At 41.2% G+C, this 24,323-nt stretch overlaps 1 protein-coding gene across 1 annotated transcript in view; it reads right to left on the minus strand.

Annotated features, from left to right (window-relative positions):
- Window positions 1-23,791, minus strand: part of spata16 (spermatogenesis associated 16) — a 47,507-nt gene extending 23,716 nt beyond the window's left edge. Inside the window, exons 1-6 of the mRNA XM_033032239.1 lie at window positions 23,177-23,791; window positions 15,310-15,455; window positions 12,551-12,640; window positions 11,895-11,979; window positions 8,641-8,788; window positions 3,093-3,239 (exon numbers count right to left, since the gene is read on the minus strand). Coding sequence (XP_032888130.1) covers window positions 3,093-3,239; window positions 8,641-8,788; window positions 11,895-11,979; window positions 12,551-12,640; window positions 15,310-15,455; window positions 23,177-23,791 — 1,231 coding nt within the window. The remainder of the gene's footprint in view (window positions 1-3,092; window positions 3,240-8,640; window positions 8,789-11,894; window positions 11,980-12,550; window positions 12,641-15,309; window positions 15,456-23,176) is intronic.
- Window positions 23,792-24,323: the final 532 nt, after the last annotated feature.

Here is a 24,323-nt window from a genome sequence, read left to right on the forward strand (position 1 = left end):
CTGTCTTCCAACTTTTTTTTCTGTTTCAATATTTCGTCCTCAAGTAATCATGTCATTGTCAAATACCATCTGTAAAGTCAGGCAACAATCCGTAGACAATAGCTATTACATTATCTATGTCCATGTTCTGATTTTTTCTTTAGCTCTTTTGAATTCAATCATCATATGAGGTTCAAAGCAAAAGTGAAGTAAACTGCAGTGATTGAAAATATGAGCTCGGATTATGATCTGCAAATAACTGTTTCCCCCTGATGCTTTATTCCCTTAATGCACATCCACAAGGTCCAATTTCTTCAAAGACCAGAACTGGTTATATTATAAAAGTCATGCCTGTGAGCTTCTTTATGGCCACAACTAATGGTGAATGTAATTCTACAGGTTTTGGAAACTTATTGAATGCCATGGTTGATCACAGCAAAATGTGCAACCCCTGTTTTCAAATACTGTACTGGAGGCCTTTTTATGATGAAGTGTATGGGAAAGAAATCTTCTTCCCACAAAGGTATTCTCAAGGTGTTGAGGGAGGATTTCGCAAAGGGATTAACTTGAGGAGAAATGGCTAAACAAGGTGACGGGGAATATAACAATTTAATAGGCCAACCTTTTCCCTCAAAGAGGGTGGTGGAACTGCCAGAGGTGGTAGGCATTGTAACAATATTTAAAATACATTTGTACAGGTATATTGATTAGAAAGGTTTTGAGGGATATTGGCCAAACACAGGCAGGTTGAACCAGCGTAGATGGGGCATCTTGATCGGCATGGACATGTTGGTCCAAAGGGTCGGTTTCCATGTGTAGGAAGGAACTGCAGATGCTGGTTTAAACCGAAGATAGGCACAAAATACTGGTGTAACTCAGCGGGACAGGCAGCATCTCTGGAGAGAAGGAATGGGTGACATTTCGGGTCGAGACCCTTCAGACCCCGTTTCCATGTTGTGTGACTCTAACATGAATGCTAGTCAAGGTCTGCAACAGCACAATGGTTAGCAGGACAAAGTACTGATCACCATTGAAACAGTTGCCACAGATTCATTAAGCTGCAGAGCAGAGACCACGGAGGACAAGGTCCAGGAAAAGCTGTAAAATGAGGGAGTAAAACACGATGGGATGGCTGTACATTTGTAGATCTTTATATGGAGCATTTAAAACAATGTAAATAAATCAACACCATGTGCACCTATAGGAAGTATATAATCTTAGGCACACCTGAATTTGCACTGCCTACTGCTGTTCTCTGGTGAAGGAGAAACATGTGGATTCTCTTCTCAAGCAGATAGTGTCCATAACTTTCCTATTGTTCTCACAAGCCCAGCACAATTCTGGAAAGACCCAGAATTGAAGAAATTTATGAGAAGTTGTAAAGAGATTATCACTCTAGATTATATTTAAATGAACAACTCGTAATGGATCTGCTCTCTGAGTGCATGTTATGGCTAAGACCTCTTGCTGACTTCCTTTATCCCCTTCTCCTCCTCCTTCATTTGGCAGATTTCCCTCGTCTGTGGACACTCTTCCCCAATCTTAATGGCAAGAGGGAGGGCCACCAATGCACCCACATCAGACCCTCAAAGGATACGGTTGAAAATAATTGCTGAGAATAGAAGCCAAACCTCAGTTCATAACTCTTCCTGAAGACCTTACTATTTGCATAAGTGCTAAGAGGTCTAACACAAATTTGTAACAATCTACAATTGTAAGCCAGATCATAGCACACCATTTGGCAGTGCAGGTGTCAGTTTCTCATGACCTACTAGTTGCCACCATGATCTGCCCATTCTGCATCAATCACACATGCTACTAGGCCCATCAATTTAGTTCAGTTTAGAGATACAACCTTCGGCTCACCGAATCTGCACCAACCAGCGATCCCCGTACATTAGCATTATCCTATACACTAGGGACAATTTACAAATTTATCGAAGCTAATTAACGTACAGATCTGTACTTATTTGGAGCGTGGAAACTGGAGCACTCGGGGGAAACCCACGTGATCACGGGGAGAATGGACAAATTCTGTACAGATAGCACCCTTAGTCACAATTGAACACGGGTCCCTGGCGCAGTAAGGCATCAACTCAACCACTGCAACACCATTGTTACAGTGTATGTTTCATGCTAAAAGTGCAAATACATGATATGCCAAATAGGCACTATGCAGGAAGTTATATCCACAACGGCGTGCAGAAATTATTCCTACAACCTACACCATCAGTTCAACCGCAATAACTTTTCACTTTTCACCACATAGTATTGAAAACCGTTATTTTTTCTGCCTACCTTGTCATTCTCAGCGGGATTGGGTGAGAGTTTGTTCTGAAATTGGTTTGATTCCTGATAATTAATATGGTTTCTGTGTCATGCCAGTGATGTTGTATTCCCCAAGTACTCTACAACCGATCTACTACCCCCATTCTACCAGAAATTATGGTTTGAATATGTTGTAGATTGTTGTTAGAAGGATTGTCAACAATTAACTGCTGACATTGTATATAACTTTCCGTAGTTCCAATTGAATGGCTATTGTTTCATTTCTGCAAGTAAATTTATCAGATTAATTCTGAACCCAAGCACAGATGAGATGTGCATTATTCTTACCAAGTAGGTTAGAAAAGAAAAGTGCAATAGCTGTTAATGAGTGATTTAGTATGTGATAAAATATATTGAGTATTTGCAGTAGCTAAAAGCTTGGAGTTTCCGAGTACATAAGGAATACAAAGGTCACTTTGGAAAATTTGATAAGATCGTTTTAAGACGTTTTTTCAAATAAACTTTTTCATGGTGGGGGCTATAACTTAATTAAAAAAATAATTAAACAATGTTATTGTCGAACCCAATGAAATGTGTTATTATTCACACCTCTATATATATCGTACTTTGGCTTTAGTTTGAATATAACTAATATTAAGCCCGGAACTACTAACCTTTGGTTAGGCTTCTCCAGTCAAAAGCCATAACTCCATGAAAGATGAATAAAAACATCCACTCTAATCATGTTTTTTTGGTGCTTTATCCAATCACCAGTTAAAGTTGCAATTATCAGAAAAATCCTTGCTCAACTTTTATGTAGTATTTACAAAGATAACTTATTGTACCTGTGAATGTTGGTGACCTTCTATTTATGATCTTTTCCAAAAAGTTTCCATCCTCTGGATTCTTGAAACCAAGTAACAGCATGTAGCGTTGTGTAAAGGCTTCAGACCAATCGACTGTCTGTGGCAGGATATGATTTGTGCCAGGATCTGCATACATAATATTATCATACATCTCAATATTGTATTACTCGGTGCAAGATCTGTAAATAGGTCTTCACTGAAATTAATGATGCCCTGCATTTGTGAAGGAGGCAATAACTTGGGATAAATAATACCATTATCAGCAATCTAAACAATACTTTCAAAAGCAACTGTACCCATTACAAACACATCATTTTCCTTTGTACATTAGGCCTTGAGTCTATTTTGAAATATCGTTTTTGGTAACAACCATAGTTCAAAAACCTTTCTACATGTTTGTCAGTTAACATGGACGATAACATTAACATTTTTGTACCATAATTATAAGATGCAATTCCATTGCACAATGTCTATCAAATATATTTATATTATTTTTTTAATAATAAATAATAATACAATTTAAAAAATAAAATAATATTGTGCAATACAGATTTGAACCAGGACTACTTTTCAAGATATGAAAAGCAGTTTCCATCATTTATTCTTTTAATTTTGTTACCAGTATAGCTTGACCAAAACAGTGTCCCCTCTTTAAAATGAAAAATAGCTATTTGAATAGGCAGGTTCAGAACCTGGTTATTTCAAGTTGTTCGTCCTTTAACCATCCCCACCATTAGATAGAAAGGGAGTTTTTTAAAGAAATACATCCTATCAACATTGAGTTCTAAATGCTTGTGGACTGCAAGAATTCTGGTGCGCTTTGAAGCCTTTGACATTCATAAAGCAGAGTTAAATACATAATTTAGGTGCGTACTCGCGTAGACCCCCCGCCCCCCCAACACACACACACACAGCGGGTCTGATCTAAGCTGTCAATGAACACAGCAAAAACATTTTTTTTTAACTGTCTTTGAAATTAAAAGTTAATGTTAAGAATTAGTGATGTTAAGTGAGAAATAATTCAATTAAATTCAATGAAAAACAATGGAATCAACAACCTGGCAGGCTGGGGGGGGGGGGGGGGCAGGGCCAGGAGGCAGTTGGGCCAGGTGCAAAGGCATTGTGAGGTCAGCGGGCGGGGCCACGAGGCAGTTGGGCCAGGCGCAAAGGCATTGTGAGGTCAGCAGCTGGGGCAACCTTAATTTTTTTTTTTTAATGTCGATTTGGTGATAAATTTTAGTAAATATCTCGGGAAATAATCGACCAAATTTATAGAGGATTGGATTTTGGAAATCATAAGGAAATTTTCCACCAGAAGATGTAAAAAGTTCACTGTTATTGTAACGTCAGCAGCTGGGCAGCGGTCAGATTTTAAAAAAAAAGGTCAGATTGGTCAACAATTTTAATTAAAAAGTCAGGAAACTCGCAAGGAAAATCTCTACTGAAATATGTAAACATTTTCCCGTTTCGGCGTCTGGTTTTCGAGGAGATACGTTTCACATGCAAAATGACACACCCACACACAGAGTTTTAATAGATATATGATATGATGTGTAGGGTGAGTCTTAGTATACATAGAATGATTGATGCTTGGAACCCGCTGCCAGGGGTGGTGGCGGTGGCAGAGGCAAATATGACGGTGGAAATTATGAGGCTTTTAGATATTCACATGGATATGCAGGGAATTGTGGGATATGGATCTTGTGCAGGCAGATACGATTAGTATATCATATGAGATTGTGTTCTGCACAGACATTGTGGGCTGATGGGTCTGTTCCTGTGTTTTACTATTCTATGTTCTATATCACAATTTTCTCTTTGGTATCTGTGTTATGAAAATATTATTTTCTTGGAATTAAATGACGATAATTTACAAATAATGCAGATGTGTCTAAGCTATGCACACTAATCTTGATAGGGAAGTACCAACAAAAGTCTAAAGTCACCAACCTGAACGACTACCGCCCAGTTGCCCTAACTCCAATCCCAATGAAGTGCTTCGAAAGGCTGGTCCTCTCCCACATCAAATCCAGCATCCCTGCCTCACTGGACTCTCATCAATTTGCATACAGGGCAAATAGATCAACAGAGGATGCCATCTCTCTGGCTCTTCACACTGTCCTGACTCACCTGGACAGACAGGGCACGGAACGTAAGGATGCTCTTCACTATTGACTCTTGACTATAGCTCTGCATTCAATACGGCCATCCCCACCAAGCTCACCACCAAACTCCACCAGCTAGGCCTCAGCTCGCCGATATGCGATTGGATCCTGAATTTTCTGACGGAGCGACCGCAGACTGGGCCCGCACCTGTCCTCCACTATCACCCTGAGCACCGGCACACCACAGGGCTGTGTACTAAGCTCCATGCTCTACTCCCTCTTCACTCACAACTGTGTTCCTGCATTCGACACCAACACCATCGTGAAGTTTGCAGACGACACAACAGTGATTGGGCTGATCACCAACGGTGATGAAACAAAATACAGAGCGGAGGTGCAGAACCTGGCGGACTGGTGCGCACGTAACAACTTGTCACTAAGACCAAGACCAAGGAGTTGATTATTGACTTCAGGAGGTCCCATAATGGAGAATACGCCCCAATCTCCATTTACGGGGAAAGTGTGGAGAGAGTGTCCAGCTTTAAGTTTCTGGGCACTCACATTTCAGAAGACCTCACATGGTCCATCAACACTGCTGCACCGGTCAAGAAGGCACAGCAACAACTGTTCTTCCTGAGGACATTAAAAAAGACTGGTCTGCCCCAACAGCTGCTGACGTTCTACCGCTGCACCACAGAGAGCATATTAACGTATGGCATCTCTGTGTGGTATCTCAGCTGCACGGAGGCGGAGAGGAGAGCTCTTCAGCGCGTCGTCCACAGAACGCAGAGGATTATTGGGACACCGCTACCAGCCTTGGAGGGCATCTACCACACACGGTACCTCAGGAAGGCCGTCAGCATCCATAAAGACTCCTCACACCCTTGTAACGGACTGTTCGAACTACTTCCCTCCGGCAGACGTTACAAGGCCTTCTACGCCAGAACCTCCAGACTCAGAAACAGCTTTATTCCCAGAGCTATAGCGGCTCTGAACCGGCCCTGCTGAGTGCCCCCTATCCCCCCTGGACTGTCTCCCTCAGATGGTCACGTCACACAGCTTATTTATTTATTTTACTTTTCTTTTACATCGGTTGGAAGCTGCATACTAAATCTCGTTGCACTGATGTGCAATGACACTAAAAGATATTATTATTATTATTATTACATATGAATTGGTGTCACAAGCAGGCCACTTAGCCGCTCAAGCCAATGATTCATAACCCACTGAGAGAAAAAAAATATTGCCTCATTCACATCCTAAATGGACAATCTCTTATTTTTAAATAGTTACCCAGTGTTCTAAATTCATCCACAGGAGAAAACATTCTTTACACATCCACCCTGTCAAGACTCTTGAATGTCTTGCATGTTTCTCACTTCTAAATTCCAGCCTGGTCTAATATTTCCTCATAATATTGTTCCAGGTATTAGATAAGCTTTACCATACTGAACTGCTTCTAACACATCAACATCATTCCTTAAGTAAGGAGACTAATAATGTATGCAGTACTTCAGATGTGGTTCACCATTATCCCCATGTTCACGACCTCCCTTTTAAATTTATTTTCCATGATGATAAATGCCAAATTTGTTAACTTTCCCGCTTACTGACTGTACCAGTGTACCAACATTTTGCAAATTATGTACCGGGGGCACTTAGATCTCACTGCATCTCACAGCTCTGCACTTTTTAGATCTTTCCTTAGATGAAAGGCGATATATGTACACGACTTGGCCTGAAGTCTAATCGGGTTTTTTTTCGCATTAAACAGAAGGCAAATAAAATCCTGTACAATTACAAAATCACTGAATACACAAATTCTCCTTGGCACATTTCTTGGAAAATAATTCCCTTGAATTTTGCAGTTGTAATATTTCATAACTATGGTGGTCACAAGACTCTCCACCATCTGTTGTTTGATGAGAAACTTGCTGCCAGTGTCTTGCTGGTCCTCCACAGGTTGTGTTAATTGAACCCTTCTCCAATGGAATTAACAGAAATCAGTTGAATGAACATCAACTTGAAATAACTGCAAACGAATGTATTTTTAGTAACTCAGACAAGTTTTAGGCTTAGTTGCCGAAGGTCTAAACCAATTTACAGACGAGGCCTGCATTTTTTGCACATTCTGTATTTCCCTTCAGTATATTTTCAAGTCAGTAAATGCATACTTGCATTCGGGCCTGCTGGATCCCTCAATTGCCTGCTTGATCCCTCAATTGCTAACCATTCAACTCCCTTTCCCACTCTCATATCGATCTTTCTGTCCTGGGTCTCCTCCATTGCCAAAGATTAAGGCATCACTCAAACTGGAGGGGCAGCACCTCATTCTGCTTGGGTATCATGCATATTCTTGACCACAATGGTAACATAATAGTCATTAGAAAATAAATATTGTTCATCAAATATGTAAGTGAAATGGTTACTGAAATTATCATAATTACCAAAATCCCATATTATTTCTATGTTGTTACTGTTAAATTGTTCTCTCTTTCCTTGCATCAGCAGAGAACAGAGCAATTGTTAACTGCTAAACTTTTTCATCCTAACATTTAAAAAGTGGTTGAAAACTCAAATTGTTATGAATAATTTTGCATGAACAAAGAAGCAGAGCGACTATAGTGCTAACAAACTACTGGCTTCTATCAACACACAGGCATGACAGATTTCATAAAGTACTCACTATTTGCCTATCAAAGCATTCATTGCATTTTTAAATATATAGGACTTTTACACCTACAAAATATAAATTCACTCTCTTTCGATTATGCTTAATTTTCAATCTAATAGAATCTAACAGCTGTATGAAACAATAATAATTACCCAATAGTTAAAAACAACACTTCAGACTTTACACATATAATGCGGAAACAAACAGACCCTCCGGCCCACCGAGTCCGTGCAGACCAGCAATCACCTCATACACTAACACTATCCTACACACTGGGGACAATTTACAATTTTATCAAAGCCTATTAACCTTCAAACCTGTATGTCTTCGGAGTGTAGGAGGAACCGGAGTACCCAGTCACAGAGAGAACGTACAAACTCTGTACAGACAGCACCCGTAATCAGGATCGAACCCGGGTCTCTGACGCTGTAAGGCAGAAACTATATCGCCATGCCACTGTGCCACCCTAGCACATTAGAATTTTGTACAATATTCTTTATTTGTCCAATCCCATTTTATGACGATGATATAATGGGAAATATCAACAAATGTTCATAAATAAATGCAAGAAATAGAAATATGTCAGAAGTTGGCACAGATGACATTTGATCATTTTCTTGTTATGCACAGCGCCTGTATATAAATAACTGATATAATACCTGCCCACTTTGCCAAACCTAGGTCAAATTTCCACAACATGTCATCTAAAGGCCATAGAATTAAACATTAAGCAGTATCATTTCATTACCTGCATAAAGGTAGTTGGCATAAGAAGGATGTTTATTCCTGAAAACTTCTTTTATTTTTTCTATTTGTGCCGTAGTTGGATTCACTGCAAATGGTGTGTACATAACTGAAAATGTTTCAGCTTGTGTGATACCCTCTTCCAACATGGCCTAGTTTCATAAAGAAGTATGAACATGTAAAAGAAAAGTCATTATGCACATCAACAACTTGCATCTGTACAATATTGCATCGGTACACTATCACCACCATGAGACATTGCCCAGTGGGCAATATGCCTTTTTGTGTTTGGAGACAGAAACCTGTCGTTAATGGTGCCAGCTTTTATCTGCAGTTTATATTAGAGTTAAACAATAGCATTTCCTCACTGCAAATGAGCTGCAAGATGAAAAATTAAGCAGACATTGGGATGCTAGATAGGGTTTTTAAAGATAGTGGAGCCAGAGGATATGGGGAGAAGGCAGGAACGGGGTACTGATTGGAGATGATCAGCCATGATCACATCGAATGGCGGTGCTGGCTTGAAGGGCCGAATGGCCTACTCCTGCACATTGTCTATTGTCAATGTCATACATATAACCTCGTCCAGATTGATTTTATTGCCCTAACATTAATTTATACTTTTATACTAAAAGGTTACTATCAAAAATCACACCTTTTCAATATTATGCACTTTAATGCAAGGTGCTGTGAGGTCATGGTGCTTGACAGCCTGCACCTTGGATTTCACATGAAGATTTCACAGGTATGGATTGTGCCATAAAATCTCATACAGGGATGCCCAGGAACACAAGGATCTCTATTTCCAATGGTCAACATGGCAAAAACAAGCAGCTACAATCTCTGCAACTAACAGCTATTGGGAATCAGGCAGGTAAAAAATTACCACAGGTACAAAATTACCACCAAATTACCAAAATTACTTTTTCTGGGTGAAAGTCACTGTGATAATCTTATCAATTTTCAACACTGTGTTATTTATGGTTCACCCAATTGGGGCAAATGCAACAACTGAATTCCAATTTCTAGCCATATGACATTTAAACTGTCTCTGACGCACATCATATCTACGCCTTATTTTTCTTTTTACAGTAATTCTCCTTATCTCTAAAGTATATTGTGATACTTTCTTCATTACGGACATTGTATAAATATATTGAGACAGATTTTTAATCTAATTTCTACAATAGACATGCATTATCATTTAGGTGCAAGCTCTTAATCCTGACCTGTCTAATTGACTCCTGCATTGTCCAAATCATTTTGTCTCATATGTCTCATATTTATTCCCTTCTGGCCCAAGTGAAAATATCAGACTTTCTAACAACTCTGAAATGTTTTTTTTTCTTTATTTATTAGTTCATTGCAAAAAATTGGTAAGAATGAAAGTTATAAGAATTTAACATGAACAAAGTCCCGTAAAATATTGTTCACAAAAAAAATTTGCTTATGGAAAGATTCTCTATTTCTTTATGCCTAAATATCATAATCATATTTTATTAGTCAAGTATGCTTTGCAACATACGAGGAATTTGATTTGCCATACAGTCACACCAATAAAAAGCAACATAACACACAGAATACATTTAAACATAAACATCCACCACACTGACTCCCCACATTCCTCACTGTGATGGAAGGCAAAAAGTTCAATCTCTTCCCTTCTTTGTTCTCCTGCAGTCGGGTGCCTCGAGCCTTCTATTGACGGGACAATCTTGGCTCCCGTAGCCGGCGGTCGGCCCCTCGCATCGGGGCGATCAAGCTCCCGCATCGGGGTGATCTCAGCTCCCTGTGCCGGGCGATCGGACCCCAGGTCGGAGCTAGTCAAACCTCCTGCGACTTTGAAGCTTCCCGACATCAGTCTCTACCCAAGACTGCAAGCTTGGAGGAGTCCGCAGTCCGCTGTTGGAGCGTTGATCCCAGGCAAGGGATCGCAGGCTCCAATGGTAAGTCCACGGCCCCGCATGGGGGGCTCAAAGTCAGTCTCGAGCAAGGCCTCCAGCTCCATGATGTTAGGCCGCAGAGCGACCGGAGATACGATCTGGAAAACAATCGCATCTCCGGCATGGTAAGAGATTGAAAACAAAGTTTCCTTCAATCCCCTCCCCCACATAAAACAAACGAGAGAACATTAACACATACTTTTTAAAACACACTGAAAATAACAAAAAAGACAAAAAGTCCGTTGGCGAGGTTGCCATCGCTGACAGCATCACCCGGTGGTATATTATACAAAATGAAAATTATATTCAGACGATTTTTGTTCTGAAGGAATAGAGTTAAAAATTGTTACAACTGTCCATTTGCTAAAGTGTTGCTTCATTGGTAGCTTTTATTTCATGGCAGATGAAGAAAGAGCTTTTTCAGTGATAGTCCATTTCTTGCTCAATTCTCAATCTAAGCTCCAATGCTCTGAAGACATTCTAAACAACTTAGTCCTAACATAAATATAATCCGTTCGAATAAAAATCTTATAATGACACCATGCTTTTGTTTTATGCCAAAACGAGATAGGATCATGTTATTAGCATGGGGGTGTGTGTGTGTGTGTGTGTGTGTGTGTGTGTGTGTGTGTGTGTGTGTGTGTGTGTGTATATATAGTATTTCATCACACTCCTGACTAGATGGTTTGCAGGCTTTGGGAGTCTAGTTAGTCTCCATGGAATTCCTAGCATCTGACCTGCTCTTGTAGCCTCATTGTGGACATGGTTACTCCAGTTCAGTTTATGATACCAAGAAACAATCCTGGAACTTGTGTAATACAAGGAAAATGTGCTTTTATCCTATATTTTGTGGACATTTATGCATAGTCAAATGAGACATTTTCTTTAGCATAAGATTGGGCACAGTTTATTATTATATCTATACATTCAGTCTTTAAATGTATCCACATCTTTCTATCTGCACTTTGAGCAACACACTGTTTTGTGCTCTCAATCACTTCTTTGCTCTTTAGATTGTTAATTTTCAAGTTGACAGCCCTGTGCCTTTGCTTCACTTCCTGCCAAATGCTTTGTTCAAGCCCAGTCAGTTTCATTTCCTTCCACACCCACCAGTACTCCAATTTATTATAACATATATATTTTGAAGTGATGGTCAATACCTTATTCTTCGAATATCAAAGAGTTGTTTTGGGGAGCTTGCAAAAATCTCAACTGTATGAGGTAACATTTTTGACATTGTGTCTGAGTTTTGCAACATCAAGCCTGTATTCCAACAATGATTTGGGCCATTCCTCTTTCACTTACTTCTCCTCACCTGCCAATATAGCTTGACATGTTTGCTGATGTTCTGTTCCTTTGCTCCGTGCAGCCAATAAATGTAATCAGCAATCATAGCACTTCTAATGGCCAAACAGAATACATAAAATATTTTACATAGTACTCAAACTTGCAATACACAGCAGCCACTTGATGGCAGCCCGTTCACACCCATTGACTCACATCATCACTATCATGCAGTGGCAGCTGTTTGTACCATCTACAGGATACACTTTCACAACTCACAAAAAATACAATTAAAGTTTCTAAAATAGTTCATTCAACCCCCCCCACCCCCCCCCCCCACCCCCAGAATCACAAAACGTTATGCACATTTTTAATGCATATGTGAATTACAATTGATTGAATGTAACATGTAATTAAAGACACCTTCATTTATAGAAATGTGCTCTTAAATTCCTTGGTGACATCATACCAATTCTTAAAATGTTGAACATGTACTCACCTCAAATGCAAGCCAGCTGAAAATGTAAATAGCATTAAAAGAATCCAATACTAAATGCAACGCTGACAAATTAACCTTGTTATTGTTATTTCTGACCAGCAGAAAAAAAAATGCTTATCATAAATTCCACTTTCAAGAACCCACCACCTAAACCCACCATTATTTTACATTTCATAAATCTCATTTACCTTGCAGCTTCAGCATATCGCTCCAAACAACGGAAGACTGTGGCTTGACGAAGATGATTTCGAAAGTTAATTGGATTCAGTAAAATGCTCCTTAGAAATGCCAGAGAATTGTAAATTAGCTTGACCAATAAACTATTTGTGAATTTTAGGAAGTTAATTAAATTTACAGAAAAAGTAAAGTGAGTTTTTAAAAATTCATCAATGTGCCCAAGGCCTCTATGAACATGCCTGGGCAACGGCCTCTGTAGTCTGTCTGTCTTTTTTTGTTGTTGTCCCGTTGAGGGTATAGTTTGTAGTGGGTTTTTAACTGTGTAGGTGTGGGGGGCGAGGGGGTGGGTGAGGGAAATGTTTAAATCTCTTCCCTGTACGGGGACCCAACCTTTTCCCTGTCGGGTCTCTGTTGTCGTTGGGGCCTAGCACCGTGGAGCGGCCTCCAACCGGAACGACCTGGGGGCTCAAGTCACGGAGCCGGCGGAGCTGCAGACCTACCATCGTGGAGCTGGCCGGCTTCGGAGCGTGAAGAGCTGTGGTGGCGCGCTGCTGTGACCCGACTCCGGTGGATGGTGACTCCGGGAGCTCGCGGGTCCCCGGTGGGAGACTGCTTTGCGGAGCACCAGCAACGGTAACTTCTCCCGCCCGAATTGCGGGGTTGAAGGTGACCTGGAGCGGGGCCTTACATCACCCCGTGCAGCTTAAACGGCCGCGGGACTTGCAAGCGCCTGCCGGGGGCCCCGGTATCGGGACCCGGGGCAGGGCCTTACATCGCCTGGTGCGGCTTTAAATGGCTGCGGGACTTGCTAGCGCCCGCCGGGGGCTTTGATTTTGACTTTGACATCCGGAGAAGAATGGAGAGCAGAGGAGAGACAAGACTTTGCCTTCCATCACAGTGAGGAGGAGATTCACTGTGATGGAAGTTTGTGTAAATTGTGTTGGTGTGTGTCTTGGTTCTTTTCTTGTTTTATGACTGCAGAAACCAAATTTCGTTTGAACTTCATGTGAGGTTCAAATGACAAATAAATGGTATTGTATTGTATTGTAAGGGTCATCTGCCCCAAGATGGGTTCAGACAGTTACTTGACACAATAATATTATGCCTTTTAGTTTGTTAGCATGAAAATTGTAATAGCATTTGAATAGGATTACTTTCCCCAAGAAATTTAAGTCTTAAGAACTATTCCTGTCTGTCTGGTCAGAGATGACCAGCATCACACTACTAAAATCAATCTTTCTGGATATCTTTTATTTGTTCAAATTAGATTTAGCCTACTCTAGTTGCTGCTTACAAACACAATCTGATTACTGGGAAATTTCAAAGAAACTTCAAATGGTACAGATTCATAACAATGGAGTGCTAATTTACATGTAACATACCATTATTACTGGAATTTGGTAGATATGTAGTTTTAGCTACTCTGAAATGGGAAAGTACATTTTAAACTGCTTGTGAGAGCTCATTCCAACATTGGCAGGCAATTCCTTTCTCACAAGGACGAATTACGAAGTACCAGCAGGAATGTTCCTCTTTTAAACTAAATTTGGTTAATACCAGGAATTTGTTCAAATCAGTTCACATTCAATTAATCAGGAAAAACCATGTCCACTATTATAAAACAGGAAATACTTAGCAGGTTAAGTAGCATCCTGTGAAGGGTGAAAGATTCTACATTACAGGTTGATCACTCAACAGTTTTATAACCATAGGATCAGATGAAAAGTAACCAACCTGAAATGCATCTGTCAGGTTTCTCTCTCCGCAATCTGATGGAGGTGCCCAACTGGTTAAGCATTACTAATTTTTCTCAAAATTTTAACATGGGTTTTTTAATTAATTATCATTATTAATTATTTGAAGAGAAAGAGGCTGCATTTTCCATACAGTATTGAAAGAACAAGATGGAGCATATTAATGAAACATTAAACACGGGGAATCAAAAGCTCAATTAAATCCTGTTCTACCATCACATGAAGCATCCTTTTCACTGAGAAAAATCCTCATTGAACAATTACAATCAGGATTCAAACTCACCATGGATTAAACAAATTCAAATGTTTATTTAAAAAGCTATAGAAGCATTTTTCAACTGATTCAAAAATTAATCAACAGAAAATTTATCACCACTTCTTAGTTATGGTCAATCATTCTACAGTGTAGATATAAACAAAAATAAAATTACTGATACATTGTTAATATTTGAACTAATCTGCAAAAATTATTAAAAAACAAATTTTATCAGATGTAATAAAATATTTTAAAAATCTATTTAAAACCTTTTCTCCAGCTATCAGGTATTTGAATAATACCCTCCCAGGGTGTCCAACCATTCAGTTTTTATGATCAAGGTTTATGAACGTTGTACACCAAACACTGAATTGCACTTCCAATGATTAGATTAGATAGCCTTTTATTGTCATCCAGACCGAAGTCTGAACGAAATTGAAGCAGTCATACATACAATACAAATACAATAAAAAAATGAGCAACGTTTTCTGCCAACAGCAGCAGTTGCAACTTGACATTTGAAATATAATCCTGTTGTGCATTTCTGGTATGTTTTATCGTTACATACAATTTTGCTCCACTTTGTGCGGTTGCTAAATTGACTCATTTAGGGTATTACATCATAGGTTTGCTATAACACCACTTAATATTAAAATCAATTAGATAATGCTCGAGTTACTAACAAATTTATTAGTCAATACCACTGAGCTCTTTGACTTTAGGCAAAATGGCAATAATTATATCAATCAATAACAATTACCTGTGAGCATGATTAAGAGCTAGGTCTGGTCTCCTCATACGCAGATAACAAGTTACAAGCTTAGTTTCGATAAAACTAGCAATGCTCGAAATCTTTTCATAAGATGCATAAAATGGGTTTCCTAGAACGGCTCCTTTGCTACACAGCTATACAAAACAATGGGCATTATTAAAAGGGCATCAATTATAGAAACATAGAAAATAGATGCAGTAGGCCATTCGGCCCTTCGAGCCAGCACCACCATTTAATATGATTGTGGCTGATCATCCAAACTCAGTACCCTGTTGCTGCTTTCTCCCCATATCCCTTGATTCCATTAGTTCCAAGACCTATATCTATCTTTCTCTTGAAAACATACAGTGAATTGACCTCCACTGCCTTCTGTGGCAGAGAATTCCAGATTCACAACTCTCTAGGTGAAAAAGTTTTCCCTCCTCAGCCCTAAATGGCCTATCCTCCTAAATTAAGCCGGTTAAACTCTCATGAATTTCTACTGGAGAACAGTAGAGAGCATATTGACTGGGTGTGTCATGGCCTGGTTCGGCAACTCAAATACCCAGGAACGAAAGATATTACAATTAGTGATGGATCCCACCCGGCCCATCTCGGGTAATAATTTCTCCACCATCAAATTAATCTATAGGAGGCGCTGTCTCAAAAAGGCAGCCAGCTTCAAAGACCCTCATCACCCTGGCCATTCTCTTATTGCACTCCTACCATTGGTAAGAATGTATACAAATACAGCGGAGGAGGAGCCATCTTGGTGAACGGCTGCTGGCCAGCAGCCGTCCGTTTTAAATTCGTTTTTTTTTATCGTTTTTAGTGAGTCCTTGCTTTTTGTTTGTAGGGGATATGGTCTTTTTAATGTGGGGGGTAGGTGTAAACTTTATTTCTAGGTCCCTACCTGGTCGGTGTGGCAGCCTTTTCTCCGGGCTGCCCGTCGACCCGTCCTCGTGGCCTACCAGCGGGCTTGGAGCGCCGTTTCCTGGCGGGGACAGCCCAGCACCTCGGCCTCGGCGGCGGCACAGCGTTGGAGCGCTGGAGCGGAGCGGGCGATGCCTTGCCTGGGTCGCCGCGCTGGAGCGACGCGCTGGAGCTCTGGCGAGCTGGACCGCCGAGAGCAACATCTCCGGGCTGCGGGTCTGCAGAGCGGAGAGGCGGCGTGCGGAGAGGCGGCGGTACGGAGAGGCGGCGCCGACTTTTTCATCGGGAGCTTGGGAGCTCCAAACCGGCGCGGCCTTGTCGGCTTCGGCAGCCGCGGGCTCCAACCAGGAAGCGGCCGTTCCAGGTGGCCCATCCGCCGAAAGGACTCTCCCGACGCCGGGGCAAGACCACCCGGTGAGAACGGCCAGGGACATCGGGCCTCCGTAGAGGCAATTGCGGTGGCCTCAATAGGCCTGACTTTGGGGTGAACATGGGGTGGGGACTGGACATTGTGCCTTCCTCCACAGTGCTACCCACTGTGGGGGGATGATTTTTTTGTCTAATTGTAGTCCTGTAGGTCTATGTCCAAGATGGCTGCCGTGAAGAGAGAGTGGACGCTGGCGCGCTTTGGCTGCCGCTGCTCTCTCTTCACACTGTGTTTTTGATTTTCTGTTTTTGGATTGAATTCTGTTTTTAATTTGTGTCTCTGTGATGTCTTTATTACTTGTTATATTCCGATTATATGTTTTTATTCCGATTACTATGTAAGGTGTCCTTGAGATGTCTGAAAGGCGCCCATTAAATAACATTTATTATTATTATTATTATTAAATCCAAAAACCGTGACCTCCAGGATCAAGAATTGGCTCTTCCCAACAACCAGACTCTTGAACCGTACAAAACTAACTAAACTATGAACTATCTTGGCTGTACTAAGGACTTCAGGTTCTTTGTACTAATATTGTGGCTTTCTGTTTATTGATTTTTAAAATTTATTATGTTATCTATGTTTACAAACCTGTTATGCTGCTGCAAATAGGAATTTCATTGTTCCGTTAACGACACATATGTCAATTAGACACTTTTGAATAATGCTCAGAGATTTTACTTCAGAGTAATTATTCTAAATCGTGGATATCCTGAACAACGTATTGTTCACCAAAGAAAGAAAATAATAATAATTCCATGAATATTGATGGAATGTTATTTTTTTTTAGTTCATATAAGTGTTTATAGAGCATAGTAGCGTTGTTACAAATTCCTGCCATCAGTGGCGTTCTTAATCTGCTCACTGCCTGTGCTTGCGACTCGAGAGGCTGTGTCATCCCGTTCGCGATTTAAAAAAAAAACGTTGTTTAACTACTGAATCGCTGGATGATAATTGGGACAACTTCAACGCCTTCAAAATCACGAATCGGACTAAACAAAAGGTATGTACTGTAGGACGTTTATTGAACATCTTATCTAGTTTTAGGAGTAATTTCATTTTAATCTGATGATGCAAAATATGTTATTTAGGCCCCGATATCGGCCGCGTCTTGCCTGCCGGATGTGAGTGAGCAAAATCATGGCCACAATCTAATCTCTGTATCATAATCCACATACATCCACTCTCAAGATAATCAAATTCATTATTTTTTGCACAATCATGTCATGAGAACATCTAAATTATCTACATTTTGTGTATTGTCTATCCATGATCATTATTTTCATACTAAATATCTGACTAAAAACTTCCACAGTACATAGTTTTTAGTCAGATATTTAGTATGAAAATGGCTTTCAAAGAGTAGCGATTAACGGATCCCTTTCTGAATGGCAGGCAGTGACTAGTGGGGTACCGCAAGGCTTGGTGCTGGGACCGCAGCTATTTACAATATACATCAATGATTTGGATGAAGGGATTCAAAGTAACATTAGCACATTTGCAGATGACACAAAGCTGGGTGGCAGTGTGAACTGTGAGGAGGATGCTATGAGAATGCAGGGTGACTTGGACAGGTTGGGCGAGTGGGCAGATGCATGGCAGATGAAGTTTAATGCGGATAAATGTGAGGTTATCCACTTTGGTAGCAAAAACAGGAAGGCAGATTACTACCTAAATGGCGTCAAGTTGGGAAAAGGGGAAGTACAACGGGATCTGGGGGTCCTTGTACATCAGTCTATGAAAGTAAGCATGCAGGTACAGCAGGCAGTGAAGAAAGCGAATGGCATGTTGGCCTTTATAACAAGAGGAATCGAATATAGGAGCAAATAGGTCCTTTTGCAGTTGTACAGAGCCCTGATACCACACCTGGAGTATTGTGTGCAGTTTTGGTCCCCTAATTTGAGGAAGGACATTCTTGCTATTGAGGGAGTGCAGCGTAGGTTTAAAAGGTTAATTTCCGGGATGACAGGACTGTCATATGCTGAGAGAATGGAACAGCTGGGCTTGTACACTCTGGAGTTTAGAAGGATGAGAGGGTATCTCATTGAAACATATAAGATTGTTAAGGATTTGGACACGCTAGAGGCGGGAAACATGTTCCCGATGTTGGGAGAGTCCAGAACCAGGGGCCACAGTTTAAGAATAAGGGGTAAGCCATTTAGAACGGAGACGAGGAAACACTTTTTCCTCACAGAGAGTTGTGAGTCTGTGGAATTATCTGCCTCAGGACATTCTTGCTATTGAGGGTGGTGGAGGCAGGTTCTCTGGATGCTTTCAAGATAGAGCTAGGTAGGGCTCTTAAAAATAGTGGAGTCAGGGGATATGGGGAGAAGGCAGGAACGGGATACTGATTGAGGATGATCAGCTCTGATCACTTTGAATGGCTCGAAGGGCCGAATGGCCTACTCTTGCACCTATTGTCTATTATTCTTAAACTGTGACCCCTTGTTCTGGACTCCAACATCGGGAACATTTTCCTGCATCTAGCCTGTCCAATCCTTTAAGAATTTTATATGCTTCCATAAGATATCCTCTCATCCTTCTAATTTCTAGTGAATACAAGCCTAGTCAACCCATTCTTTCATCATATGTCAGTCCCGCCATCCCAGGAATTAACCTGGTGAACCTACGCTTATCTCCCTCAATAGCAATAATGCCCCTCAATAGCACAGCACAAGAGAATCCTAAATAAGCTCACATGCACACCGATTTAAATAAATACTAGTAGAAATCACATTTTCAAAGGATGTAATTTGCCGCGGTGCATTGAAACTGGAATGCAATTTAGAAAAACAAGTGCAATTTTGGCCCGCATACCAAAATGCAATTTGGGGATCATGCAGTAAATACTCGTCTTATTCACTTGCTTCTGAGATAACTATGCTAGATCTGATTAGTCTTTCAACATACTTTTCAAGACTGATATAAAGAAGCACGTACCAACAGATAAAACAATAGGCCATGACACCAAGGTTAGAACTATACATTCTCACAGCAGAAGAAACTGCCACTATGCCAGTGCCTCTTTGAAACACGAGAATAACACAGAACGTTGTATGAAACCTCTAAACTCTGCCAAGTGACTCTTATAGGAATACATGCAAGCCAACCACAAGAAATATAACTCGTGCCATCCAGGGAGATAATTAATTTTGTCACTCCTGTCATTCACCAGAATACCACACTGGTTTTGAAAGACAGTGGATCGTATCTTCAAGTAGATTTGTATATAATTCCTGATTCACCCAAATCTTATTTATCAAGCTTCAAGTGGGGATTAAACCTATAAAACAGATTGAGCAGAAGAGTAGTGCGGTTGTAGGTGGCGCTGCCTCGCAGCTCCATCCTCACCTTGGATGGATATTGCACATTATATTCTTCTGGGTCTTTCGTTTTCTCTAACATACGGAAGATGCCGGTTGTAAGGTTAGCTGGCTACTGTAAATCACCCCTTGTGTAGATGGCTGGCAGGGGAATTGCGGGAGAAGTAGTTGATGGGAATGCACGAGGAAAAAAATGTGAATAGTGCAGAAAGCTACTTGATAGTCGGCATGCAATTTGCCAAAGGACCCATTTCCATGAAAACGGAGGGAAAGTTGATTGAAGTTGTGTCTAGAATCAGTTAGAACTAATTTTACGACAATGCATCTGTAGTACTATTAAGATTCAATAAACGTTTAAAAGAAATTCAGAATTGTGCTGCTCTGAAGGACTTGACTGGGTGGATGGTTTCAAGATTGAATATAATCAAAATATATCAAAGACGACCATCTAGGAAGTGTTCAATGACATAATCATGATAGGCAATATAACATGTTAGATAGTCATGTCATTTTTTTCCATATCTGGGCCTCCCGTCGCTACAACAGTTCATGAGAACTGTGCGTAAACAGGGTGTTTAATTCATCCCGTTTAGATATTGCCACAAACCAGGTTCCCACATGGCAAAAGATGCCTGCAGCGCCATAGCAGCCAGCAAACCAATTTTGTTGGTCTTCCAGAAGGTCATTTGTGTTTACAGACTGCACACAAGTTTGGCAATCGTAACCTGGGGAGGATCTGTATAGTCTTCACTCTCTCTACAAATATATATAAAATTAATCTCCCAAAAGGCCCACTGTTTATTGACTATCTAATACAGAAATAATAACGTGAAGTTCTTTGATTTTCCCTCAAAACCGTACACTAAACTTCCAATTTTATTATACCAGTCCCTATACCTCCTCCTTCACCTCCATCCACAGACTGCAGTAGTCCTCCCAGGTGAGATAGAGGTTCATGTGCATCTCTAACCTCATCTACTGCATCCGGTGCTTCCTACCAAGCATAGATTCAGCGACCCTTTTGCCAAACCAATGGCAAACCTTTTGCCAATTCCGGAAGTGGCGGCGCTGTGATACAGCTGCTGCTCGCCTGCAGTCTGTCTGTTTTTACTTTTTGTGTTGTTTTTTTTGTCTAGTTTAGTAATTTTTTTGGTTATTAGGTGGTGTTATGTGTGTGGGGGGAGGGTGAAACAGAGCTTTCTGTCTCTCCCTTCGGGGGAATGTGACTTTCTTGTCGTATCCCCCTTCTCTTCCCCAGTCTGCGCTGAGGCCTAATGGCGGAGCTGGCGGCCTCCAACCTGCGACCGACCTCGAGGGTCCGGAGGTAGAGCCAGCCAGGACTCACCAACGCGAGGCTGGCCGTCTTCGAGCTGTGGCGACGTCCGGGCAGCGGCACGACTCGGCGCTTCGGTGAGGGCGGACGGCGCGGGGCTGAGACACTCCTGTGTGAGCGGCACGGCTACCGGCTGGAAGGCGCTCCCGTGTGAGCAGCCCGGTGCGGGGCTGAGACGCTGCCGTGTGGGTGGCCTGGCTATCGGCTGGAAGGCGCTCCCGTGGGGGCAGCCCGGTGCGGGGCTGAGACGCTGCCGTGTGGGCGGACCGGCTCCCGGCTGGAAGGTGCTCCCGTGGGGGCAGCCCGGTGCGGGGCTGAGACGCTGCCTTGTGGGCGGCCCGGTGCGGGGCGGAGACGGTGCTCCGGCGGCTGAGGCGGCGGCGACCTGGATCCGGGGCTCGGCCGCGGGCCAGTGGAGGACAATGTCGGGAGCTCGCAGGCTGGTGCCTGTTTTCCGGAGCACCCGTTGCAACAACTGCGTCCGCTGGACTGGAGGGCGGCAGCTTCGACCACCCCCGGGCCGCGGAGCTTGAACCGCGGGACTGATACCATCGCCCGGTGGGGTATCGCCTCGGCGCAGAGGGAGAAGAGGAGGGAAGAGACAGTAACTCTAAGACTTTTGCCTCCATCACAGTGAGGAGGTGTTTGGTGAACTCACTGTGGTGGATGTTAATTTGTGTTTATTGTGTTTTGTTATTATTACATGTATGGCTGCAGGCAACAGCATTTCGTTCAGACCGAAAGGTCTGAATGACAAATAAAGGATTCAATTCAATTCAAAAACCCTCCCTCCCCGTGCCCCACCTGGACTCGTACCTATTTCGCCCCTCTCCCTCCAGCTATATTCCTTCTTCTGCTTTCATAATTTGCAACTATTCAATCCTTTTGTGAATCTTTTGTTTTGTCCAACCAACTGCCTATCAAAAATCCCCATTTCCAGTGTTCACGTATTAGCAGCAAAGCTTCATACTGCCCCTCCGCTCACCATTTTCTTTACTACCCCCCCCCCCCCCCCCAATATTCAGTCAATATTAAGGTCCCAACCCAAAACATCATCTATGTTCTCCAGGGATGGTGCCTGACCTCCAAAACTGTCTTTTTTTTTTGTGAACCAGCATCTGCAGTTCCTTTTTTCTACAATTTGATTTCTTCTTGAATTAGATTTTTCTCTACTTCACCACTTCTCAATTATGATAATGATAATTGGGAAAAAAAAACAAGAACTTTCCAAGATTTAAACATTTTAAAAAGACTGGAAAGACAGAGAAGACAAGGAAAAATAAGGAAAAATCTCAAAAAACCTGATTTGAGGTCCAGAGCAGGATGTTAATGGAAACACATGCATGAGAGTCCAGAACCACCCGTGGCAAAAAGACAGCGCAATTAAACTAAGATAAGTTGTCTAAAACTTTGAATGTATCCAACTTCCAGAAACATTGCAAAACTATCATCTTTTAAATCAAGAAATTTAAAATACTTTAATATTAATATAAACTAAAATTATTAAAATAATCTAAAAGTACTGAAAGATTATTCTCTCACAGCCATTCTCTTCATTATGGAAATTAACTCCAAAGGTAGGAGGTTTAAGGGGATTCCCATATTAAGGAGTATCTCTGTAATTTTGTGCTACCTTATTGGTTTAGAGAAACTATGGAGCTTGCTTGTCCGTGCGTAAATGAACAAAGCTGAACCAGCTGTGTGAAATGCAGGGAAATGTCAGTGGTATTGTAAAGAAGTATTAGCGTTTCCCCCAAACAACCTGGCATGTTATTCTACAACCTGCCATGAGCGCTGAAAACGAATGATTAACAAATTAAAAAAGGCTAAAAATAATAAGTAGTAAATAGTGGCAACTACCTCCAAAGCTGTTCTGAATCGTCCTGCTGCTACTGAGTACTTCTTCTGGTGGTAGTAAAAGCTTGCATCCTTCAAAGCTTTAGCAAGCCATTTATCCATCTGAGGTGCCAAATTTAAAGCACAGGAATTTGTAGATTCTCCTGATTTGGTAACTTCACATGTTGATTCAGCACTTCGGTATTCTTGGGATTCCACAAATTCATACATTATCTGTTGTTCATCAACATAAACCAATTTCATTTCGACATCCATTACACTTTTTAAGGGCACACGACTGAGGGACTGAATAACTGGTGGATCCTGATGTTCAACTATTTTCAGTTCTTTTTTGCTGGTGAATTTTTCCTCGTTTTCTAATTTTCTTTTGATTCCTAAACTGTCTAATGTATTCTTTCTCTTTAGCTTAACTTTCCTTGTATGTGTTATTCTCTGATTCAAATAGGATTCAGGTTTTCTGTTACAAACTTTGTCATTCCCATTAGACAGTCTTGGATCCTCTGCATTTTCCAATGCACTATTTTGAGATACGGTAATAGCGTCTGATTCTTTTGAGATTTTAGTGTTGAGAACCAAGTTCTGTTTTCCATCTGAACTTTTCAGATTTGTAGAAGCCATATCCAAACATTGATACCTAAACAGATTGTAAATTATGAATAGTATTTATTCGGAAGTGCATATAATTTTCAATCACATCACATTGACTCTTAGTCTAATTATGAATCTTTTGATGTTACACGGACAAACTAAAATATACCAATGATGAATAAAAACCACAAATTTAGTTTGACAAAAGAAGAATGGGTATTTAATCAAACAAATGACAAATGATGGCCCAAAGATGTTCTCTCAAGCAGAGTCTTAAAACAAAGACATGGGTCCTGCCTCTTTGCAGGTATTTTGGCATGGAGTCCAAGCATGAAAGAATGCAGCACAAAGTTAGCACATGATGGTGCACAATCAAGACGCAGTGAGTATTAACCATGCTGTAAATTCCATTACAACATAAGCACCTGTGTCACGCAGCTGCAGTATAGACTGCTGAAAGCCTACATTTGATTACTGTGCAAGTAGAGGACACTCATGTCACTCAGTGATAAAGCTACTTGAGTCCAACAATCAAGGCCATCTGTAGTGTCTTCCTAAAAAA

This window comes from Amblyraja radiata, chromosome 13 (assembly GCF_010909765.2).
Source record: "Amblyraja radiata isolate CabotCenter1 chromosome 13, sAmbRad1.1.pri, whole genome shotgun sequence".
In the NCBI taxonomy this organism is placed as follows: domain Eukaryota; kingdom Metazoa; phylum Chordata; class Chondrichthyes; order Rajiformes; family Rajidae; genus Amblyraja; species Amblyraja radiata.